We start from the raw sequence: 22,460 nt of genomic DNA, 5'->3' as shown, positions 1-22,460 counted from the left end.
ATGAGGGGGGGGTGTCAGCGCCCCCGTTAGGCCCCACCCCTTATCCTTATGCATATGCAGACACACAACCCCGCCCCCTCATTTACATACATGTTCACCGCCTGCACAGAGTCCACTTGAGTGGCTACGCCCACTCCTGTAAGGCGGGGCTCCGCCCACCTCCATGACGCAAGGGCGCTCCGGCTCCTCCCCGCTCCGGCTCCGAGTCCTTGTGCCTAGCCTGGGCTCAGGCCCCGCCCTCAGGGCGTCCGCGCACGCGTGTGTGTCACTAAAGCCCGCCCACTTGCCTCCGGGTACGCAGGCGCCGCCCGCTTCTCTGGGTTGATTAGCATAAGGCACCTGGCCCCGCCCCCTGCTTTGCATGCGCACGGCCGACCCCGCCTCCGCTGTCAGCTGGAGGAAGCGGAGTAGGAAGCGGCCGCGATGTCCTTTTGTGTCCTACAAGCAGCCAGCGGCGCCGCCGAGTGAGGGGGACGCAGCGCAGCGGGGCGGCGCGGCCGGAGGAGGCGGCCCCTGCTCATCCCGGCTCTCCGGGCCGCTCGGCCCCCATGCCTGCCCGCCAGCCTTGTCGGAGCCCCAGGTGTGGGGGCGGAGGGGAGCGCGGCCGCGGGGGTGGGCGGGCGCGCCGGGGGCCATGTGCGAGCGCGGGCGGGGGGCGGGTTGCGGGCGGGGTCGCGCCCGGTGCGGCGGCCGGGTCAGGACGGGTCTTGGCCCCGGGTTATTCTCGGGCCTCGGAGAGAGCCTCCGGGCAGCGTTGAGCTCGACTCTTGAGCATTGCGGGAGTCTTCGCGGTGGGCTGGTGTTGAAAGGGGCCCTAGAGGCCACGTGGGGGCGCTTGCAGGGGCTCTGGGCCACCCTCCTCTCTGGGTCATAGGTCATCGCAGCGCGGGGGAGAACTTCTTCCTTGTCGCCTCTTCTTACTTCCTGATAACCTGATAGAAGTCCCCCGCGGGTAGTGGGGGAGGGGGGGGACAAGTAACTTCAGGCAACTTCCCATAGGTGTGCGCAGGTTGGAAGGGGGTGGCCCCGGAGCGGGGGGTGGTGGGGGTGGGAGCGCCCCGGGAGTCGCGAGAGGTGGTGTACTCTGCGGCAGCTGGAGTGTAAGAATGAACCGTGCAGGCCCGGGGTGCAAAAGAGGTGGAGCCGCGCCCTGCACGGCGTGGCTGGAATGGGCTTGCTAAGGCAGGAGGGGGTGGCGTGTCAGAGGTGAGAGGCTCTCTCCCAAGAGTCTGGAGAGAGTACGATTTAAGACTTGTGTGAGTTTGCTTATTGAGTATGTAAGAGCAGGGACTGGTTATAGGCCATGTGTGAGTGTGAAGGTCCTCAGGAGAGTGAGCATGTGTGGACATGTGGAAACTCCAGAGAGAGTGGCTAAACACCCCTCCCGTCCGCCCCCGCCCACCCCCGTTGTGTTCCTAAGTATGCTCTTGAAGACTCACTACCTAAAGGGAGCCCTCCCAACATCTGGAGAAAACTGAGGAGAGGTATTATGTTTGGGGGTTGAGAGGTGCCTGCAGGTTGAAATCACCCTGCTGCCTGGCTTGGGTGGGAGGTAGACTTGCCAGGCCTCTCCCAGGTTCCCAAGAGGAGGACCTGCTGTCAGTTAACTGGCCCCAGAGGCTCTGGAGACTCTGTTCCCATGGTGACAGCTGGGGGCCCTCTTCATGGGCAGCCCTTCCTTGGACTCTGCCTCCTCCCTCTCCTTGGCTTAGCCTGGCAGCTTGGCCCAGGCCCAGTGTTGCCCAACCCATGTGGCAGAGTGCCTCCCTGTGACCCTGATGGCCTTTCCCTGCAGGTGACCAGCATCATGTCCAGCCAGGTGGTGGGCATCGAGCCTCTCTACATCAAAGCAGAGCCAGCCAGCCCTGACAGTCCAAAGGGTTCCTCAGAGACTGAGACCGAACCGCCGGTGACCCTGGCTCCGGGTCCAGCGCCAGCACGCTGCCTTCCAGGGCACAAGGAGGAGGAGGATGGGGAGGGGGCAGGGTCTGGTGAGCAGGGCAGTGGGAAGCTGGTACTCAGCTCTCTGCCCAAACGCCTCTGCCTGGTCTGTGGGGATGTGGCCTCCGGCTACCACTACGGTGTGGCATCCTGTGAGGCCTGCAAGGCCTTCTTCAAGAGGACCATCCAGGGTGAGCCCCTACCCCGCACCCCAGCCTCTGTGTCCTTTGCCCCATACCCCTTAGGCCTGGCACCTTCCAGCGGTGCTGGTACAGTGATGCATGCAGGAGGCCCGGAGCCTGCCTGGTGCCGCTTGAGTTTGAATTTCCTTGTACTTCCCAGGCACATGTTGTGTTGTTATTTTTTAAGACATGATGGCCGAGGATGTAGCTGAGTTAGTAGAGTGCTTGCCTAGTTCACAGGAGGCTCCGGGTTCTGTCCTCAGCACTGTATAACCAGGTGGTATTTCAGCACTTCAGAGGTGGAACTAGGAGAATCAGAAATTCAAGGTCATCATTAACTACATAGTAAGTTGAAGGCCAACCTGGGCTAGGTGAAACCCTGTCTCGAAGAAAAAGAAGAAAGAAAAGGCACTAGCGTAGGTCATTGGACTGGAATGGGGTATAAGCCAGGCCGAGGTGCCTGCACCTGTTGTAAAACTTTGCTCCTGTCGTGTCCCGTCCTCCCCCCCCCTCCCCCCTGCACCCCCCACACATACTCTTTTGCTGTATTGCCCTGGCTGTCCTGGATCTAAATTCTGTAGACCAGGCTGGCCTTGAATTCACGGAGCTCCGCCTGCCTCTGCCTCCGGAGTGCTGGGATTAAAGGCGTGCGCCACCAAGCCCAGAGCTCCTGGCTTTCTTATTGTCTCTAGTAGCTGCCTGCTTATCCCTAGTACATCACAGAATTCCTTTTTTTTTTTTTTATGGGTAACTGGTAAAGGTTTGTTATGTTTTAGCATCTAGCTTTAAAAAGATAGGCTTCTGCTTGGTGGTGGTGGTGGTAGTAGCCCACGCCTTTAATCCCAGCAAGGCTATCCTCTATGAGTTCGAGTCTCCAAAAACACACACACACACACACAAAGGAAAAAAGGATAGGCTCTCCCACTCTTCAGCCACTGATTTTTTTGTCCTCACTCAGGAGAGCATGTCAGAATTTGAGGACACAAAGATGTTGCTGTGGACATTCTCTTTATTATGTTTTTATGCCACCAGTGGTTACTTTGGCACTATAACATGTATAATTTACCCAAAAAAAAAAAAAGTGTTTTGATACACTGCTATCTTATTATGGAGTTGGCCTGGAACTTACTGTTCCAGGCTGGCCTAGAACTCCCCATCCTTTGCCTCAGACTCCCAGGAGTGCTGTAGTTTCAGGCAAATCCCACCGCAACAACTTTTTAAAAATTCTTTAGCACGTATTTATTGTGTGTGTGTGTACACTTACAGCAACTGCCTGTGTGCAGAGACCAGAGGATAACTTGTGGGATTAGGTTCTGGACTCCCACCGTAGAGGACCTGGGGATTGAACTAGGGTCATCCGGTTTGGCAGCCAGTGCCCTTACCCACTGAGTCGTCTTGCCAGCCCTCAACTGTTTTTGAACACTTGAGAGCTTATCCTGTGGTAGGTACTGTCCCTTTTACTTTCAGGGTCTCGGCCCCCTATTGCAGGGCTATGGAAAACAGTCCCGTTAAGGCCTGAAGCACAGGGAGACTTCTGTAGCTATTCAGATCTCAAGTGGAAAATGACAGCCCTGGTATTTGGTGCAAGCCCAGAGCTGAGCTCTTAACACTGCAGACTGCTGCCTCTGTGTATCACTAGGAACTGGACTTTGGACTACTGATAGTGACATTCCAGTAAGGTGTGTTGTGGGTTTTGTTGTTGTTGTTTTAAGACAGGGTCTTATTGTGAAATCCTGGCTGGCCTACAACTCACACTGTAGACCAGGCTGGTCTTAAATTCACACAGATCTGCCTGTCTCTGCCTCCAGAATATTGTGACTAAAGGCATTAATGTGCTACCATGTCTGGATCCAATGAATTTTGACTTGGCTGAAGTGCACTGGTCTAAAACTGCTCCTTGCCAGTCAGAGCCAGGTGCCTCCCATACACCTTCATTCTGACTGTGGGCCAAACCTAACTGCTGTAAATTATCTTCATTCATTCTTTCCTTTCCTTTCCCTTCCCTTTCCTTCCTTCCTTCCTTCCTTCCTTCCTTCCTTTCTTTCTTTCTTTCTCTCTCTCTCCCTCTCATTTTCTTTTTTTTAAAATGGAGACAGGGTCTGGCTGTCCATACAGGAACTCACTATGTAGACCAGACTGGCCTCTAACTCATAGAGATCTGCCTGCCTCTGCCTTTCGAGTGTGCTGGGAAAAAGGCATGTGCCATCATGCCCAGCTCCATTAATTTTTCTCCAGCCTTCCTCTTTTGGGGAGGTGCGGTGAAGGAGGTTGCTAGTGATGGAATCCAGGACCTTGTGAATGCTAAGCACACACTACAGTGAGCTATACTCCAGCCTCAAGTGTGTGTATATATATATATATATATTTAGCGATGCCAGCTTTACAGTTAGGAAAACTGAAGGCTCATACGTTTTAGGAATAGGAAGTACAGCTGGGCAGTAGTGGCCCACACCTTTAATCTCAGTCCTTAACGAGGCTGAGGAAGGTGGAACTCTATGAGTTCAAGGCCAGCCAGGGCTACACAATGAGATCCTGTCTCTTTTTTTTGTTTGTTTGTTTATTTTTGTTTTTCAAGACACGCTTTCCTCTATGAAACAGTCCTGGCTGTCCTGGAACTTACTCTGTAGACCAGGCTGGCCTCGAACTCACAGAGATCTGCCTGCCTCTGCCTCCCAAGTGCTGGGATTAAAGGCATGGCCCTGTCTCATTTGAAAAACGGAAAAGAAAAGAAAAGGGTGGATCTCTCTTCAGTTTGAAGCCAGCCTGATCTACATAGCTGAGTTCCAGGGCGACCAGACCTATAGAGAGACCCAGTCTCAAAATAAACACATAAATAAGTAAATAAACCACAGATGATAAGTCCCCACAGCCCTTGCTTTATTTTTCTTTCTTGAGTAAGGTCTTGTGTATAGCCCAGGCTGGCTGAGACTCTTCGAAGTGTTGGAATTATAGGCCTGTGCTGCAGCACTCAGATTGTCCTTTGCTCTTTGCTCCCATGGCCTGTCTTCCAGACACAGCTGAGGCTGGGCAGGGGAAACTGACTTGGTCAGAATGGTCCTCTTTGTTTTGTAGCTTGTGTTGGAAGGGAAGGAGCAAGGTGTGTGCTAAGGGCCTGTCAGGACCAGGACTGGAGGACCCCTGCGGAGGCCCTTGAGCTGGGTGTAGCAGCCTTGCTGGGTATAGGAGGAGAGAAGCATGAAAGGCCTGCTGGCTGCTTGTGTGTTTCATGTCTTGGTCCTTGGGATCAGCCCTGTGAGGCTGACCGGGTGTTGGTACCTACTACACATCAGGCCTTGTGACTAGCCTTGGGAAACTGGAGCTGGGTTGAGAAAGCATACAGGGTAAGCTGTTCACAGCGGTATTCGTCTAATCCCAGCATTTGGGAGGCTGAGGCAGAGGCTTGTGAGTTCCAGGCAAACCTGGGGTACATATGGAGTACATATGGGCTATATAGCAAGACAGTGTTTTCTTCCCTAGTGTGGTGGCACATGCCTGTGATGTAAGCATTTGGTAGTGGGGTCAGGAGGATCAAGGTTCAAGATCATCCTCCACTTCATAGTGAGTTAAGAGGCCAGCCTGGGCTACATCTGACCCTGTTTAAAAAAAAAAGAAAACTCAAAAGAGGGGGCTGAGGAGATGGCACATTTGGTAGTGTTTGAATGCTTGGTACTCACACAAGAGCCAGATGTTGGGAGGCAGCGACAGGAGGATTTGGGGTACTCTAGTTGAGTTGGTGAGGTTCAGTGAAAGACCTTGTTTCAAAATACAAGGTGGAGAATTCACACATGCTGGGTGCACCTTTATCCCAGTGCTCAGGAGGCAGAGTTTGAGGCCAGGCTTGTGTATATAGTGAGTTTAAGGTCAACAAGGACTACATAGCGAGACCCTGTCTCAGAAAAAAAAAAAAAGTTGAGAACCATTGTTGGAGACACCTTACATGAACTCAGAGCTTCCATGTGCTTGCAACCACACACAAATCCCACAAAAACTAAACACAGAACAGCCAGGTATGGTGGCGCATGCCCATGAGACTTGAGGCAGAAGGATTGTTGCCAGTTCCAGACCAGACTGGGCCATGGAGTGAAACTGTCTCAGAAAACAAAAACAAGAGCTGAAAGCCACAGGGTAACTGAGCACACGTGTTATATATCAGATGGTGATCAACGCTGAGAGTTTCTGCAGGCCAGAAGTAGCTGCAAAGGGATTTGTCACAGGAGGCTAAGGAAAGGCCTCTCCAAGGTGATGGAAGTAAGGGAGCAACCGAGGCTGTGGACCAGAGCTCCAGGCAAGGAGCAGATGCCCTGGGGCTGGCCCTGTGTGAGGAGCATGCAGTGCAGAACAGAACCAGAAGACGGTGAAGCTCGGCCGAGGGAACCCGTAGTGGAACGCTGCTTTACTTGGGCAGAGTACTTAAGAGACCTGAGTGGGGATTTGATCGGAGGACAGGATCCCTCCCCTGCCGCTCTGCAGAGAATAGAGACAGCCAGGGACAGGTCAGGATAGAAGCTGCAGGCAGGAGCTGGGGTCTGGTGGGCGAGAAGACTCCCAACACCGCCGGGTGGCTGAGAGGAGGACGATGCCACTTAGGTTTCTTGGGCAATGGAAAGTGGTTGGAGACTTGACAGGAGAGCTGGGGTCTTTCTACATCAGGGTGGATTGGAAGACCCTCGGGGTGTCCTGGGACTGCTGGATATGTGCATCTAGAGCACCATGCTAGAGATGCACACCTGGAAGTCTAGGAGATAGGGAGAAAGAGGTAGGACAGCCCTGGGGACTGCATTAGGTCACTATACAGAAACCATAGAGTTGCCAGAGGGTAGGAGGACCAGGAGAGCCTGTCCCAGAAGCAAAGGAAGACAGCATTGAAGGGTTTCTAGGAGCCGAAGGCAATGCTTTAGGCAAGGGAGCTCAGGACTCAATGGAGCCTTGGATTTAGCCTGGAGGTTGCTGTGACCCTTGACAGCAAGCAGGTGAGGACATCGTAACCCAGTAGTATGGTTTTAGGACAAATACGCAGCTTGACCTCCAGGGCCTGGCCTCATGCAAGCAGGGTTCCCCCAGCCCAGTGGCTGTCTCCCTCCCTGCCCTGCTCATGGCATCCTGCTCTCCCTTTCCTCCCCATACCCCCAGACTGGTGTTTGCCCAGGGTGAGTCAGGGCTCTCCTGTCATCTGGGCCCCCTCCGGGCTCTGGGAGGCCGCCACTGGAGCCCTGCCTCTTCCTGGCAGGGAGCATCGAGTACAGCTGTCCGGCCTCCAATGAGTGTGAGATCACCAAGCGGAGACGCAAGGCCTGTCAGGCTTGCCGATTCACCAAGTGCCTGCGGGTGGGCATGCTCAAGGAGGGTGAGCGCTGGGCAGTGCCTGAGTGAGGTGGAGGTGGTCCAGTGGGTTGGGTGGAAGCCTGGGGAGAAGGTGGGGGTGGGGCTCTGTGGGGCAGGTGTTTTATGGACACAGTCTGGTCTTACAATTCAAGGTGTGCGTCTGGACCGTGTCCGAGGTGGGCGACAGAAGTACAAGCGGCGGCCAGAGGTGGACCCATTGCCTTTCCCAGGCCCCTTCCCTGCTGGTCCTCTGGCAGTAGCTGGAGGCCCCCGGAAGACAGGTGAGATCCTGGGTTCCTAAGCTTTGGGGTGTTGGTGGGCCAGCCACTGGAGAAGTCTGTTTGGTTTCCTTACATGCCCTGGGACCCAGGTCTTACCTTCTCTTATTTCCCCCCAAGAAATAATTAGAATAAAAATATCTCCACGGGCCAAGGATGTAGCTCAGGCAGTAGAGTGCTTGTCTAGCATGCATGAAGTCCTGGGTTTGATTCTGAGCACAGTGCACACCACATGCACACTTTAATCCCAGTGCTCAGGCCGGGCGGTGGTGGCGCACGCCTTTAATCCCAGCACTCAGGAGGCAGAGCCAGGCGGATCTCTGTGAGTTCAAGGCCAGCCTGGGCTACCAAGTGAGTTTTAGGAAAGGCGCAAAGCTACAGAGAAACCCTGTCTCGAAAAACCAAAAACAAAATCAAAATCCCAGTGCTCAGGAGGCAGACCAGGATTAGGAGTTTGGGGTCATAGGTGATTGTGAAGTCATTCGAGAACAATCAACTACTTCACAGGTCAGATTCCCAAGTAGAAGGGTTTCTGTTGCAGTGGCAAAACACCATGACCAAAAGCAACTTGGAGAGGAAAGGATTTATTTCAGTTTATAACTCTGAGGTCACACTCCATCACTGAGAGAAATAAGGGCAGGAACTCAAGGCAGGAGCTGATACAGAGGCCATGGAAGAACCCTGCTTACTGCCTTAATCCTCTTGGCTTGCTCAGTCTGCTTTGTTACACAACTGGGGCCCACCTGCCCGGAATGACACCACCCTCAGTAGATAGGACTCTTCCACATCAATCATCAGTCAAGAAGATGCCCTACAGACTTGCCTATGGGCCCATCTTAACGGAGGCATTTTCTCAGTTAAGAGTCCTTCCCAGACATGTGTCAAGTTGACAAAAACGAATCAGCACAGGGGTTGCTTTTGTCTTTTTTTTTGGGTTGTTGGAGGAACCTGAGCCTACTAAATGCTAGACTAGACTGGGGCTGTGTGCAAGCTACGCCCATGCCCCAGGGAAAGGTTTTCTGGTGCATACAACCTTTCTCTGAGGAAGTGAGCACTGTGTCTTCAGGCTTACCAGTGGCTTTCAAGGAAGGCCAGAGGGGAATGTCTGCGAAGACACTTGGCTCTGGGGGGCCTCAGAGGTCTGCCAGATCTGTTTTCATGACTCTCGTCATGTCACTGCAGCCCCAGTGAACGCACTGGTGTCTCATCTGCTGGTGGTTGAGCCTGAGAAGCTGTATGCCATGCCTGACCCAGCAAGCCCTGATGGACAACTCCCTGCCGTGGCGACTCTCTGCGACCTTTTCGATCGAGAGATAGTGGTCACCATCAGCTGGGCCAAGAGCATCCCAGGTGAAGGGCTTGTGGTCAGGGCGTCTCTGAACAGGTAGGCCATGTTTGGCCCTGCTGCACTGTTGACCTGTCCTTTCCTGGTTTTCCTCCAGGCTTCTCCTCACTGTCACTGTCTGACCAGATGTCAGTACTGCAGAGTGTGTGGATGGAGGTGCTAGTGCTGGGTGTGGCCCAGCGCTCACTGCCGCTGCAGGATGAGCTGGCATTTGCCGAGGACCTGGTCCTGGATGAAGAGGGGGCCCGGGCAGCTGGTCTGGGGGACCTGGGGGCAGCCTTGCTGCAGCTGGTACGGCGACTGCAAGCCCTACGGCTGGAGCGGGAGGAGTACGTACTGCTGAAGGCTTTGGCCCTTGCCAATTCTGGTGAGTGTCCAGGGAAGGCACACAGGTCTCCCCCAAAGGCCCTCCAGTTGTCAACGGTGGTGGCACGGTCCCTAATTATAGATTAGGACAACTGAGGCTTGATCACTGAAAATCGCCAAGTAAGCCAAGGTCCTGAATTGTACACAGGATTCTGAGCCCTAGTGCTGTGCTGACAAGGAGATAGTGAAAGGGAAGGTGTGGCAGACAAGAGGTGGCCACAGGTGAGAAAGGATGGGTCCTGGCGCACAGGCAGAGCAGTGAGTGTGTTATCCCCTATCCAGCAGTATCCAAACAGATGTGAAGCCTGTCACCTCTGCCAATGTTTCTCTCCCCTCCTCAGACTCTGTGCATATTGAAGATGCTGAGGCTGTGGAGCAGCTACGTGAAGCCCTGCACGAGGCCCTGCTGGAGTATGAAGCTGGCCGGGCTGGCCCTGGAGGGGGTGCTGAGCGGAGGCGAGCGGGCAGGCTGCTGCTCACACTGCCGCTCCTCCGCCAGACAGCAGGCAAAGTCCTGGCCCATTTTTATGGGGTGAAGCTGGAGGGCAAGGTGCCCATGCACAAGCTGTTTTTGGAAATGCTTGAGGCCATGATGGACTGAGGCAAGGGGTGGGACAGGGTGGGGTGGCTGGCAGGATCTGCCCAGCATGGGGTGTTAGCCCCAAGGGGGCAAAGCTGGAGTCTGGGCAGTGCCACAGCCTGCTGGCAGGGCCAGGGCAATGCCATCCGCCCCTGGGAGCAGGCTTCATGCCCTCCCCTCCCCCCTCTGGGGGGTGTCAGGAGCCAGGAAAGTGAATGCCCAGGTGTGGGCACAGTGCTGCCCCTTGCAAGCCATAATGTGCCCCCAAGAGTGTAGGGGGCCTTGCGGAAGCCATAGGGGGCTGCAGGGGATGTGGGAGGCAGAAACTGATCTCAGGGAGGGAAGGGGATGGAGAAAGGCCACAGTCTCCCAGTGGGCGATGCTTTTGCTGCTGCTTAATCGACCCCCTCTCCAGAGCAGAGGAGGGCTTGGAAAGCAAAGGCCCTTGTCCCCTTCGCTCCTCTCATTCGCATTGGGCATTAGTGCCCCCCCTCGAAGCAATAACTCCAAGCAGGCTCCAGCCCCTGGACCCCTGGGGTGGCCCGGGCCCCCCATCAGCTCCCACCTCAAGGGGTGGGGGACAGCACTGCCTCTATGCCCTGCAGAGCAATAACACTATATTTATTTTTGGGTTTGGCCAGGGAGGCGCAGGGCCGTGGGGCAAGCCGGGGCCCAGAGCCCTTGGCTGTACAGAGACTCTATTTTAATGTATATTTGCTGCAAAGAGAAACCGCTTTTGGTTTTGAACCTTTAATGAGAAAAAAAAAAATATACTATGGAGCTCAAGTACATGGTGGTCGGTGAGTCACTGGGGGGAGATGGGGTCATACATGACATATATAGTTAACAGACTATACAAATGATACACACTTCACAAAACGTCAGAGCGGTGGCTAGCAAGTTCACGTTTCCGTCTCCTCATCATTCAGCAACATATTGGGGATCCCACGGCTGATGGGGAAAAGACGGCCCGATTCTGGGCACTGCAGGGTGCCTTCGAGCACGTCCACCTGTGGGGAGGGGGAGCAAGACCAAGCTGAGCACCCGAGCCTCTGTGTAGGAGCGACAGGCAAGTGACAGGGTTCTCACCTCAAGCAACACGTGGTGCATCTTCCTCAAAAACGTCTCGTCGTGCTCATAGCCTTGAGTCGGCTCTTTGGGTACCTCTTCCAGGTTTAACTGCGGGAAAGAGACGTGTGGTCACCGGGCATACCACGGACTCCACTGGGGCCTGGCAGGGCCGAGAGCCCGAGCCCGCCCCCGGGGTGACGGGGGGGGGGGGGGGGGATTCTCACCGTGTCCGCCGCCTGCACAAGCGCCGCCCACTCCACTTTAGGGATCATCCGCGCCACGAAGTCGGGGTTGAACTCCACGGGGTTGATGCGGACCTCGGTGGCCTGCGGGGAGGAAAGGTTTAGCGAGGTGGGGTCGGGCCCGGTGTCCCTATCCTGAGCTACAAGGGCGACAGACGCTCATGCAAATACCTGCAGCCTCAGCGGGAAGCCACGCGTGCCCACGCCGCGCACATGCGAGCTCAGGAGATTGTGGGTGAGCAGTTTCATGTTGCCACACGGGAGCTCGCGCGGCCGGAAGCGGAAGGAATCCACACTTCTCATGCCACTTCCGCTGTTGAAGCCGTTGGGCCCTCCCCTCCCCACCCCCGGACCGGAAGTGGTGAAGTTGCTGGAACTTCTGGGGTTTTGCGGCCGCGAAGGGGTGGGCCAAGTCCTGGTACCGGAAGCGTTTCTCAGGGAGAGTGCAACGGCGTTCGCCGGCCCCCGCTCGCAGTAAATCGCATGTACAATGCAAAGCAACACTGCGTGGCTCTCGTTGAGTGTGAAGCACGTTCGGGGCCTAGCCAGATTGTACCCCAACCCCCTTTTTGCGGTTCAGGGTCAGAAAGTGTTGCATCGGTAAATCGGGCGCCTCTCTCTGCATGCAAATAAGGCGCCCGACCCCTGCAAGCCCCACCGCGTCATAATGCGTCACGGCTTAGTCTCTATAAACCCGCGTGGTAGGTGCGGCGAGGTGGCGTGGGCGGAGCGGACTCGGCACCCGCCTCTGGTGGGCCGACCTAGCGGCGGGCGGGGGGCTGCGGCGACGGGCCTGACATGCTACTCCCAAGGATACGCGTCCTGGGCGGCGTAGCCGGTTCGGTGCTCCGTTCAGCTGCTACCTGGACGTGCGAGGCAGGCCGAGCAAGCCGGGAAGCAGCAGGGTGGGAGCCTAGCGGGGCCCGCAGCTTCAGCAGCGCCGCAGTGGCTATGGCCCCGATCAAGGTGACCGGTCCTAATTCTCCTGCATCCACCCTGTTGCGGCATTTTGGACTGCTCGCGGGGTCTCGGGCTGTCCTCCTTGACGCTTTCTTCCTGCCAGGCTTTCTGTAAGACCCCCTCGTTGCCCCTCCGTCGCGGGACATTCCTTGACGTTCTTTGTCTCATATTAACTGCGACGTCCAGGGACAGGTCCCCACCATTGTCAGGCGACAGATGCTTTGTCATTTTCCACATTCTGGAAATATCTCCCTCGCTGCGTGGCCGCTTTTCAAACCTCTTACACCCCTCTCCAGAGCCCCATTTATGATAGTGCTGGATGCCGCTTCGCCGCATCTTTTGAAAGTGAGGTGGTCTCTTGGAGACCGCGTTGTTCCCCCCCATTGCTGTCTTCCCTCTGTGAATGCTTCCCCCGCTGCTTCTGTTTGGCCTTTCTGGAAGGTTCTTGGACTTTATCCTTTTTTTTTTTTTTTCTTTTTTCCGCGACAGTGTTTCTCTGTGCAGTTTGGTGCCTGTCCTGGATCTCGCTCCATAGACCAGGCTGGCCTGGAACTCACAGAGATCCACCTGCCTCTGCCTCCTGAGTGCTGGGATTAAAGGCCCTTACTTTTTTCGAAAACCACTTTTTAATATGTATTTAGAGTGTGTATTTGGGAACACACATGTGCATGTGGAGGTCAGAGGACGACTTTCTCGGGAGTCAGTCCTGTCTGGTTATGGGGAGTTGGGCTTGGTGGCAAACACCTTTACCTGCTGACCCCAGCCTCCCTCCCTTTTGTTCCCTCCTGTGGCTTCAGGAAGCCTCCAGGTAGGTGGACACCCCCCACCTATCCTTTGACTTGGGCATCTTCCCTGACTTTCCGTTGTGTGGTCAGGATGTCTTCCCTCCCTGTTGCCGGGCGCTTTCTCAACCCCAAGCACAGCCCTCTGTCCCCCTCTTGTGCGTTGATCCATCCTGGGTGGCTTGTTGACACAGCATTGCGACACTTGGGGAGGCCTCTCCCTTTCTCTGTTGCCAGGCTTAAGCAGACCAGGCTTCCTTGACGCTCGTAAGACGTGGGGCAACTGGGAGGTACAGAGAACAGAGATTGACCCCTGGAAACAGACAGGCGGCATTTTCTCTGCTGGGTGTCAGCTTGGATGTGGCTTACTGGGCCGTTCTTGACCCCCTTTTATCCTGGAGTCCTTGTCTCCAGGTGGGAGATGGCATCCCCTCGGTGGAAGTGTTTGAAGGGGAGCCTGGGAAGAAGGTGAACCTGGCAGACCTGTTCAAGGGCAAGAAAGGAGTCCTGTTTGGAGTGCCTGGGGCTTTCACGCCTGGCTGTTCTAAGGTGAGGCTTCTTTCCAGAATCAGGAGTGTGGGAGAAAAGGACTCGGGTTAAATCTAACACCTCTGCTTGATCCCGCTCACCGAAGAACTGAAAAATTACTTGGGGCTTGTGCTAATGAGACAAGAGTTTTGCCCATGGGAATTTCATGTTCTTGACCACAGATATTCAGGTTCAATCCTCCCGAGCAGCCAAAGTGAACAGTAAATGGCATGTTTCACACTGCTTTCCTTAACCTGATCAGAGGTTTTAGAGCATGGGAAGCTAAAGAGCCAGCTCAGGAACACCAGCAGCTGTCTTTGTTTTGACCCTGTGTTTTCCTCTTAGACCCACCTGCCTGGGTTCGTGGAGCAAGCTGGGGCTCTGAAGGCCAAGGGAGTGCAGGTGTTGGCATGTCTGAGTGTTAATGACGTCTTTGTGACTCAAGAGTGGGGTCGAGCCCACCAGGCGGAAGGCAAGGTGAGGTGTGGGGTCTGTAAGGGGTCAGGCCCAGGTAGGAGGTTCCTTGTTTTTCATTACATTTTATTTACTTATTTTATGTTTGGGGTGGGCACTCATGCCATGATACTTAAGTGAAGGTCAGAGGATAACCTATGAGACTTGGTTCTCTCCTGCCATGTGGGGTCTTGGGGATTGAACTCAGGTCCTCAGGCTTGGTAGCAAGTGCCTGTATTCACTGAGCCATCTTACTAGCACTGGAGGTTTCCTTGTGACATTACTCTCTCCCTCAGGTTCGGCTCCTGGCTGACCCCACTGGGGCCTTTGGGAAGGTGAGTGTATCACCCTTCCCTCAGCCTGCAGTTGGTCCTGGAGGGACCCATTATGTGTGGAGCAGCCCCTGACCTGTTTGGGGGCTCTCAACACCCGTCTCTGCCTGTCTTCTAGGAGACAGGTTTATTACTGGATGATTCTTTGGTGTCTCTCTTTGGGAATCGCCGGCTGAAGAGGTAAAGTTGGGGCATTCCCCACGGGCACTAGGGGCCCAGGCGGCTGGCTCGGCTTCTGCAGCTGTACCTCTTTTCTGCAGGTTCTCCATGGTGGTAGACAATGGCATAGTGAAGGCACTGAATGTAGAGCCGGATGGCACAGGCCTCACCTGCAGCCTGGCCCCGAACATCCTCTCACAACTCTGAGGCCCTGACCAGATGAAGAAGGTCCTCTGTCCTTCCCATCTTCCCTGCTCAGCTCTAGGCTGAGAGGCCCAGCACCTTCTTACCTTGGGCCACTTAAATGGAACGTTGATCATATTTCTGCAATAAACAGTCTGATTTGTGTCTGCCTCTGGCATGGAATTGTGTGCTTTGCCCTTGCTCATGGTGTAGTTATAGTTGGAGCCAAGGTCAATGGAGGGGTGTGTGGGAGAAAGTAGAGGACAGCCAGGGCAGGTACCTGGAAGCTGAGAGGAAGCCAGAATTGGCTTTGCTTGGTGCATCCTGAGATAGTTGGTGTAGATGGATGTTTCCATGTTCCAACCTTCAGGTCCCAAATAACCAACTCAGAGGCTGAACATAAATTCTAAATGCTCAGTTGATAGATCAGGCTTGTTACTAGCTAACTCTTACATTTTAAGTTAACCAACATTCCTTATTTATGCTCTGACACCTGGTGGTACCTTTATTAACATGGCATGTTCATCCTCTCTCCCTCTGCATCTGGCTAGTAACCCCCTGACCCTGCCCTTCTTCCCAACATTCTTATTTTGGTTACCCCACCTATACTTCCTGCCTGGCTAATGGCCAATCAGCGTTTTGTTAAACCAATTTGAGTGATAAATCTTTACAGTATACAAGAGGATCATTCCACAGCATTTCCCCCTTTTTGTCTAATTAAAAAAGGTTTTAACTTTAACATAGTTAGATTAATACTTATCAAGTAAGGATTACAGTTACAATATCCAGTCTATTTGTATTTGATAAAATAGGAGAAAACATTTAATTATACATCCCATCTTGCTGTGTCCAAAGTTTTATATCTAATTTACCCTTTTATCATAACTAAGGAAAATTATTACTATGACTATCTAGTCTTCAACTTCATCAAAGACTCCAGAAGGATGAAATGTTTCCTAATGACAGGAACATTAGGTTGCCTGGACAGTAACTCAAAGTTTCTCTTCGATAATGAGGCATCCATCTTTGACCTACAGGCCTAGCATATCTGACAGACTTTCCTGTGAAGCAGGGAATTTTGAAGGACTGTCCTACCATGTCTTGGCAAAGTTCAGCAGTCACTTTTTTGTGTGTCCTACTGGTTCAGTTTGGACAGTAACTGTCAGCAGTTGAGGCAAGGGCAGTTTCTTTGTCCATGTGGCTAGCTTTTGCCATAAAGAAAACAAACTCCATATGGAATTTCTTTGATTCCCATCATCTTCTCTGGAGTACATTGGTACTACCAGGAGCAGACGTGTCTCACTGTCATGAAAAGTCTAAGTTATTAAAACTTTTTAAAACCCAGCAGGGTGGTGGCAGCGCACGCCTTTAATCCCAGCACTCAGGAGGCAGAGCCAGGTGGATCTCTGTGAGTTCGAGGCCAGCCTGGACTACCAAGTGAGTCCCAGGAAAGGCACAAAGCTACAGAGAGAAACCCTGTCTCGAAAAAAAAAAAAGAAAAAAAAACTTTATAAATCCCATGTTCAGTAGGTCTTTGAAGTATTTGAAGATTACCTATCTATCTGAAATACATCTCTGTATACAAGAAAACCTAACATGAATATAAGTTTGACTATTATAGATGGCTGTTAATCTGTATTTCTTAATTATACATTACATTTTGTTTGTTTGTTTGTTTTGAGACAGGGTTTCTTTGTGTAGCTTTGCGCCTTTCCTGGAACTCGCTTTGGAGACCAGGCTGGCCTCAAACTCACAGAGATCCATCCACCTACCTCTGCCTCCCATTTCCTGTGGGAATAAAAGCATAACCTTTCCCCAAATTAACATATCTTTTGACTTAAATTTTGAAGTCAAGATATTTTTAAAATATATAGGTTGGTTGAATCTAGCAGTTTTCATAATCCAGTGTCTCTTAGAAGCCAAAAAAATTCAAAGACAACACAATAACATAAAGGATTCAGACTCTCTGTGTATTTTCCCTCTATATATAGCTTATATTTTTTATTACGCTATTTTGTAAGGACTTTCTCTACCCTTTTTCTTTTCTCTCCCAAGTCTGTGTATTTTTAAATACAATGTAACCTGTTTAGAGGCTTTTTTCCATCTGAATCTGTCTTTACTGCTATCAGTAACTTTTTCTGTCTTACATGAGCAAAAACCCAAACCCACCATACAGCTTGCTGGTGGAGCTTGTGCTGGGAGCCTAAACCTGCAGGCAGCAGCTGAAAGATGCCTTGCTGTACCTCTGCACATGTGAGAGACTGCAGGGACCCACTATACGGCTTAGCTCATGGCAGCCACCAGGGGATGTGTCTCCGTACTGTGGCTGGCATGGGAGACATGCGACTAGGAATCTAAGTCTGCTAGATTCAACCAACCTATATATTTTAAGAATATCTTGACTTCAAAATTTAAGTCAAAATGGCTCCATTTTTGTGTGTTTAGAACCTTTTTAAAGCTTTTTCAGGTTTTATGTGGATCTATGCTGGACAGTGGGCACCATTTGTAGGTGAGGTTTTCCATGTCCTGACTTTTTGGTCCCAAATAACTGACTTAGAGGCTGAATGTAAATTATAAATGCTCGGTCAATAGCTCAGGCTTGTTACCAACTAACTCTTACATTTTAAGTTAACCCACATTCCTTATTTATGCTCTGCCACCTGGTGGCACCTTTATTAACATGGCATGTTCATTTTGTCCCTCTGCATTTGGCTGGTGACCTTTAACTCCGCCCTTCTCCTTCCCATCATCCTTAGGTTGGTCACCCCACTCTATACTTCCTGTCTGGCTAGTGGCCAGAGTTTTATTAAACCAATTTGAGTGACAAATCTTTACAGTATACAAGAGAATTTTTCCACAGCAAGCTAGTGCTTGGTCTAGGAGCTGGGTGATTCCATTTACTGGAAGCTTGGCTTCAGGCCTCCCATTTCGCAGACTCCAGTTCCTCCAGGAGCATCTCTGGTACTGACCAGGCTTCCTCAGAGCACATAGTACCAGGCTCAGTACAGGAGACTTCCTGGGGGGAGGAGCCTTGGAGACATGTGGCCAGTAGTGATCAGAAATGGACCAAGAGCAGGGATACTAGTAGGACTTGGGGTCTCAGGAGATCTACATCCAGCTCCTAGCCCATGGAATCCATGTTCAGGGAAGCAGGGGTTGGCTGGGAAGCCCTTGCCGTGTTTAGGAGGTTGTAGTTCTAGAGGTAGATGCTTACAGCACACTTGACCGATCTGTGTAGGCGTAGTGGGGTATAACAGCAGTCCTGTCCTGTAGCAGACTTTCTCTCCTGGACCACCAACCAGCTCCCAAATAAAGACATGGAGACTTAGTATTAGTTATGAATGCCTAGCCTTAGCCTATGCTTCTCCCACTGGCTCTTACAACTTAATTTAACCTGTTTTTCTTCTTCTTTTTGCCTTGGGGCTTTTTACCTTTTTTCCATTCTGTATGTCCTACTCCCGTGTCCAGCTGGCTGGTGGTTGCCTGGCCGGCCGGCATCAGGCACCTCCCTCTCTTTCCCTCTAGTTCTCTCCTCTTTGCTACTTCCTGACAACCAGTTGCTAACCCTGCCTCTCTGAGTCAATTTTATTTAATTAACGCAAATCCAAATGCAACACATCTTTACTTAGTTAAACCAATGCAGCATAAACAAATGTAACACATTTTTTCCTAGTTAAGCAAATATTCCACACCACTGTACAGTACTCAGGACCAAAGAAGCTCTGCATCAGCCAGAGGCTGCGAGGCCAGGCAGGGTGGAAGAGACCCTGGAGCTGAAAGGAGCCTAGGGATGGGAGTGGCAGAGACAGTCAGGGTGAGCCGGAAAGGTAGCGCTGGCCTAACTTACAGGAGGATCAGGCAGTCTGGGCACTGTTTGGCTGAGGCTGTCTGGAAGTCAGCAGCTCAGGGCCTTGAGAGTGGTAAGCAACCTGCCTCCCAGCCTTCCCAGGCACCAGGGGACTTGTTCAGAGCCCAGATCAGAGTCAAATCTGAGATTGTGTGGAGCTGGGAGGCAGAAGAGAGGTGTCAAAAGATCTGTGATGGGATGCCAGGGGGAGGGCCCTGGGCCAGGAGGGGCCGTGGGCGCTCAGGGTAGAGGACTAGGTGGTGACTTTGGGTTCTCCCGCTAAGGGGACCTACTACTCAGCTACCTGAGTGGCCAGTGCCCCCATCTTTCCTCCTGAGATTCCCTCATCCTACCCGCTACGCCATGTCACTGGCCATTGCCGACCTGTCCTCTTGTGATGCTTGGGTCACAGGACCTGAGGAGCGAGCACAGTGAGGAGACTTGTCCCTTCCCAGATCTTTAGAGATAAATGAAGGAGCCGAGGAACAGGGCTTCTCCCTACCACAGGTCACTGCATGGATTAGAACCCTGGCTCCTGAACTCTGCCTCCTGTTCTTCCTGCAGCCTCCTGCCACCTTGGCAGTCCCTCTCACAGACACCAACTTGCATTTCTCACTGGCCGCCTATCTTTCCCATCCTTACAAGGCCTCTAAGGAAGTGTCCTCTCCAGAGGCTGAGTCTCTAGGCTGAGAGAAGGGGGTTTACAGGGTCCCAGTGGCACCTTGGGACAGCCTTATGGGGGTTGGTGGGCCCTGGTTGCACAGCACCTGGGCTTATCTTCCTGGGGTGGAATGTCTAGTGTTGAGCCAGCCCTGGAGCTGCTCCAGGCCCCTAAGGAGATCTACACCTGCCAGAAGAATGCAGTAAGGCTGTTTCTAGAGCCAGCAGGCGGGGCTTCAGGTCTGAGGTAAGGCGAGCCAGGCCCTGTGGATTGGGCCTGAGGGCTTGGGAGGCCTGAGGCTGCACCTGGAACAGGGACTGTAGAGGCCAAAGGGCCAATATTAAGGCCAAACAATTGAACAAATGTCCTAAAAGAACCCAGACACACATACTGGCTTTATGCTGCTGGAGCAGGAAGCCCGAGGGTCAGCTATTAAGAAGACAGGTTTGCAGCATGCAGAGGCAGAGGCAGAGGCAGGTAGATTTCTGAGTTAGAGGCCAGCCTGGTCTACAGAGTGAGTTCCAGGACAGCCAGGACTGTTACACAGAGGAACACACAGAGGAGTGGGAGGGAACGGTTGGGGCTGGAGAGAGGCTCAGTGGTTAAAAGCACTGGCAGCTCTTCAGAACATCTGGGTTCACTTCCCAGCACCCACATGGTGGTTCCCAGCACCCACATGGTGGTTCACAGCACCCACATGGTGGTTCTGTAACTTCAGTTCCAAGGCTTCTGGTGCCCTCTGCTGGCATCTGTGCTACTGTGCACATGTGCCTAGACAAAACACCCATACACCTAAAATGAAAGAGATCCCAGCATTCAGGAGACAGCGGCAGGCCAGCCTGGTCTACAAATTGAGTTCCAGCACAGGATGTTCTGTGTGGTAGGGTTTTATGTAGTCCAGGCTGGCCTCAAACTCCACACATAAGCCATGGATGACCTTGAACTCATCCTCCTGTTCATCTCTCAAGTGTTGGAACTATAAGTGTAGTCTCACCATCTCCTGCTCACCTTCTCTTGTTATTGTTAGACAGGGTCTTCCTGTGTGCCCCTGGGTGGCCTGTAACTATGTAGTGTTATTACTACATATTAGTTATTATGCGGCTCTGTGTTATTCATTAATTGGTGCTGTTTACTGTTACAGAAAAGTGAGGCACAACAAAATCCACTACAAGAGTTTATTAGGGGAAGGGGAACAGAAGGGGGAGCTTAGGCCTATGGAAATGGTCGTGCAGGGAGAGATGGGGAGGGGCATGTGACCCACTTTTTATGGATTCCCCAGGCATGCGCATATGGGCTCACATAGTAGCTACACCATGCATGAGCATAGATTACGTGATCATGCTGCACGCAAATTACGTGACTACGTGACCACACAGCGCGTGGATTATTTAGGACGTAAGACCCCGGAATGACTAAGCATCTTGCCAGTGCATGCGCAGTCATGGGAGGGTGGCTAGGAATTCTATCATGTAGAGCAGGCTGGCGCAGAACCAAGAGTTCTGCCTGTCTCTGCCTCCTGAGTACAACACTATACCCTATTTAACTTTGTGTGTGTGTGTGAGAGAGAGAGAGAGAGAAAGAGAGAGAGAGAGAGAGAGAGAGAGAGAGAGAGAGAGAGAGAGAGAGAGATTGATTCTTACTGTAGCCTAGGCTGACCTTGAACTGGTGCCAGTCCTGTTTCAGTCTGGTATTACAAGCATGAGCCACCACTGGGACTTGTGTCTTTTTACCGGTGCCAATAACTGTAGCTAGAGTTTTCCTGCCTGGCCCACGGTCAGGACAAATCTCTCTCACCCACCAGTCCCACAGCCGCTCAGACCCAACCAAGTAAACACAGAGACTTATATTGCTTACAAACTGTATGGCTGTGGCAGGCTTCTTGCTAACTGTTCTTATATCTTAAATTAGTCTATTTCCATAAATCTATACCTTGCCACGTGGCTCATGGCTTACCGGCATCTTCACATGTGGCTTGTCCTGGTGGTGGCTGGCAGTGACTCTGACTCAGCCTTCCACTTTCCAGAATTCTTCTCCTCCTTGTCCCGCCTATACTTCCTCCTGCCTGACTACTGGCCAATCAGTGTTTTATTTACTAACCAATCAGAGCAACACATTTGCCATACAGAACATCCCACAGCAAATAACAGAGAACCAAAATAAGCGGGTGGCTATCTCTTAGCATTACTTGACCATTTTGGGTGTGGGGTGTATAAACTGACCACGTGACTGCTCCGTGGCATAGTTAGGGGGAAGGTTTGTAGAGATGAAAGAGGGAACAGCCAGAGGCATCTGGAAGAGCCCAGAGCAGAGAGAGGAAGGAGGAGACTGACCATGACCAACAGACTGGACCTGGCCAGGGCTATCTGTGAAAGGAAGGAGAATAGCAGGGCGCAGAGAATAGAGAAAACCTAGTGAGAGAAGCAAAGAGCATGGGAGAAAAAACAGACTAGCAGGGTTATAAGGGGAATGAGTAGCTAGGGGGAGGGAAACCTGTAAGCTAGAGAGAGCGTTGGGTGGGCGAAGAAGCGAAAAAGGCTAGGATGTTGGCCTGGACTTTGGAATGGGTCACAGGTACTTGTGATACTGAGGGAGCCTGGAGGCCAGCATTTGCTTTGATATGCTGATAGGCACCACAGGTAGCGATAATGTCCTTTGTGTCAGAGCTAAGGGAAATGATTCCTTTTGGGTAGATGGGAACCAGTTTCATAAGTTCCCGAGGAAGGCTGGTGTTTATCTAACCTGCAGAAATGCTCCTATAGTCCAGGTTGAGCTTGTGTCTGGATATTTAGACTGCCTTTTGAAGTTTCAGGAGTTGATTTTCCTTGGGACCTGATATGGGATAGATCAAGTTTTGCTTGGGAGCTCACGGATGGACTGAGGTGGCAGTCATTGGCAGGTGGGTGACTACTGGGCACTCACACCTCTATCTTCTTGCTCTGCCAATTTGAACATGTTTTCACCAGAAAACCCAGTATGGCTGCTGGAGTTCCAGATATCACACCTGTAGTCTAGTAGACAGACAGGAATGCTGTGTGCTGTGTAGCTTAGGTCCTGGTACCCTGGCTAAGGAGAGCAAAGGACTGAAGAATGGACAGACACAGATACACAAAGCTGGGATCAGCTAGGGTCTGCCTGCTACCGGGCAACCTCAGTGTGTTTATTAGGTGCAGGGCTGGGGTGGGGTTACCGAGTTTCAGTGGGAGGTCTCTGTAGGTGAGCAGTTGATAA

General features: G+C 52.4%; 3 protein-coding genes across 4 annotated transcripts; 2 read left to right on the top strand and 1 right to left on the bottom strand.

Annotated features, from left to right (window-relative positions):
• Nucleotides 1-213: 213 nt before the first annotated feature.
• On the top strand, nt 214-10,803 carry Esrra (estrogen related receptor alpha). The gene is made up of 7 exons (XM_076558287.1): nt 214-580; nt 1,796-2,132; nt 7,351-7,467; nt 7,598-7,726; nt 8,906-9,073; nt 9,166-9,435; nt 9,776-10,803. The coding sequence occupies exons 1-7, from the start codon at nt 362-364 to the stop codon at nt 10,033-10,035; spliced, it is 1,500 nt and encodes a 499-aa protein (XP_076414402.1). The 5' UTR covers nt 214-361; the 3' UTR covers nt 10,036-10,803.
• Nucleotides 10,749-11,657, bottom strand: Trmt112 (tRNA methyltransferase activator subunit 11-2). Its single transcript, XM_006980716.4, has 4 exons — nt 11,499-11,657; nt 11,310-11,411; nt 11,104-11,193; nt 10,749-11,024 (listed from the first exon to the last, which is right to left on the bottom strand). Exons 1-4 carry the CDS (start codon nt 11,628-11,630, stop codon nt 10,917-10,919), a joined length of 432 nt encoding a protein of 143 aa, XP_006980778.3. The 5' UTR covers nt 11,631-11,657; the 3' UTR covers nt 10,749-10,916.
• Nucleotides 11,658-12,042: 385 nt separating this feature from the next.
• On the top strand, nt 12,043-14,907 carry Prdx5 (peroxiredoxin 5). 2 transcript variants are annotated; one of them, XM_006980714.4, is made up of 6 exons: nt 12,047-12,293; nt 13,484-13,618; nt 13,943-14,074; nt 14,347-14,385; nt 14,501-14,562; nt 14,643-14,907. In XM_006980714.4, exons 1-6 carry the CDS (start codon nt 12,126-12,128, stop codon nt 14,746-14,748), a joined length of 642 nt encoding a protein of 213 aa, XP_006980776.2. In that variant the 5' UTR covers nt 12,047-12,125; the 3' UTR covers nt 14,749-14,907. The 2 variants fall into 2 exon arrangements, with proteins under 2 accessions (XP_076414425.1, XP_006980776.2); XM_076558310.1 differs by lacking the exon at nt 14,501-14,562 and having other exon boundaries at nt 12,043-12,293.
• The last annotated feature ends 7,553 nt before the right edge of the window (nt 14,908-22,460 follow it).

This window comes from Peromyscus maniculatus, chromosome 1 (assembly GCF_049852395.1).
Source record: "Peromyscus maniculatus bairdii isolate BWxNUB_F1_BW_parent chromosome 1, HU_Pman_BW_mat_3.1, whole genome shotgun sequence".
Taxonomy (NCBI): Eukaryota; Metazoa; Chordata; class Mammalia; order Rodentia; family Cricetidae; genus Peromyscus; species Peromyscus maniculatus.
Note: the sequence above shows the minus strand (reverse complement) of the source record. Positions and strands in the feature narration are given on the sequence as shown.

Coding starts and splice junctions, on each gene's coding strand:
- Prdx5 (XM_006980714.4), top strand. CDS start 12,126: ATGCTACTCCCAAGGATACGCGTCCTGGGCGGCGTAGCCGGTTCGGTG. Junction 14,075..14,346: donor CCCACCAGGCGGAAGGCAAG/GTGAGGTGTGGG, acceptor TCTCTCCCTCAG/GTTCGGCTCCTGGCTGACCC. Junction 14,563..14,642: donor GGGAATCGCCGGCTGAAGAG/GTAAAGTTGGGG, acceptor TCTTTTCTGCAG/GTTCTCCATGGTGGTAGACA.
- Esrra (XM_076558287.1), top strand. CDS start 362: ATGCGCACGGCCGACCCCGCCTCCGCTGTCAGCTGGAGGAAGCGGAGT. Junction 581..1,795: donor CAGCCTTGTCGGAGCCCCAG/GTGTGGGGGCGG, acceptor CTTTCCCTGCAG/GTGACCAGCATCATGTCCAG. Junction 7,727..8,905: donor TGGAGGCCCCCGGAAGACAG/GTGAGATCCTGG, acceptor ATGTCACTGCAG/CCCCAGTGAACGCACTGGTG.
- Trmt112 (XM_006980716.4), bottom strand. CDS start 11,630: ATGAGAAGTGTGGATTCCTTCCGCTTCCGGCCGCGCGAGCTCCCGTGT. Junction 11,412..11,498: donor GCTTCCCGCTGAGGCTGCAG/GTATTTGCATGA, acceptor TCCTCCCCGCAG/GCCACCGAGGTCCGCATCAA. Junction 11,194..11,309: donor TTGTGCAGGCGGCGGACACG/GTGAGAATCCCC, acceptor TCTTTCCCGCAG/TTAAACCTGGAAGAGGTACC.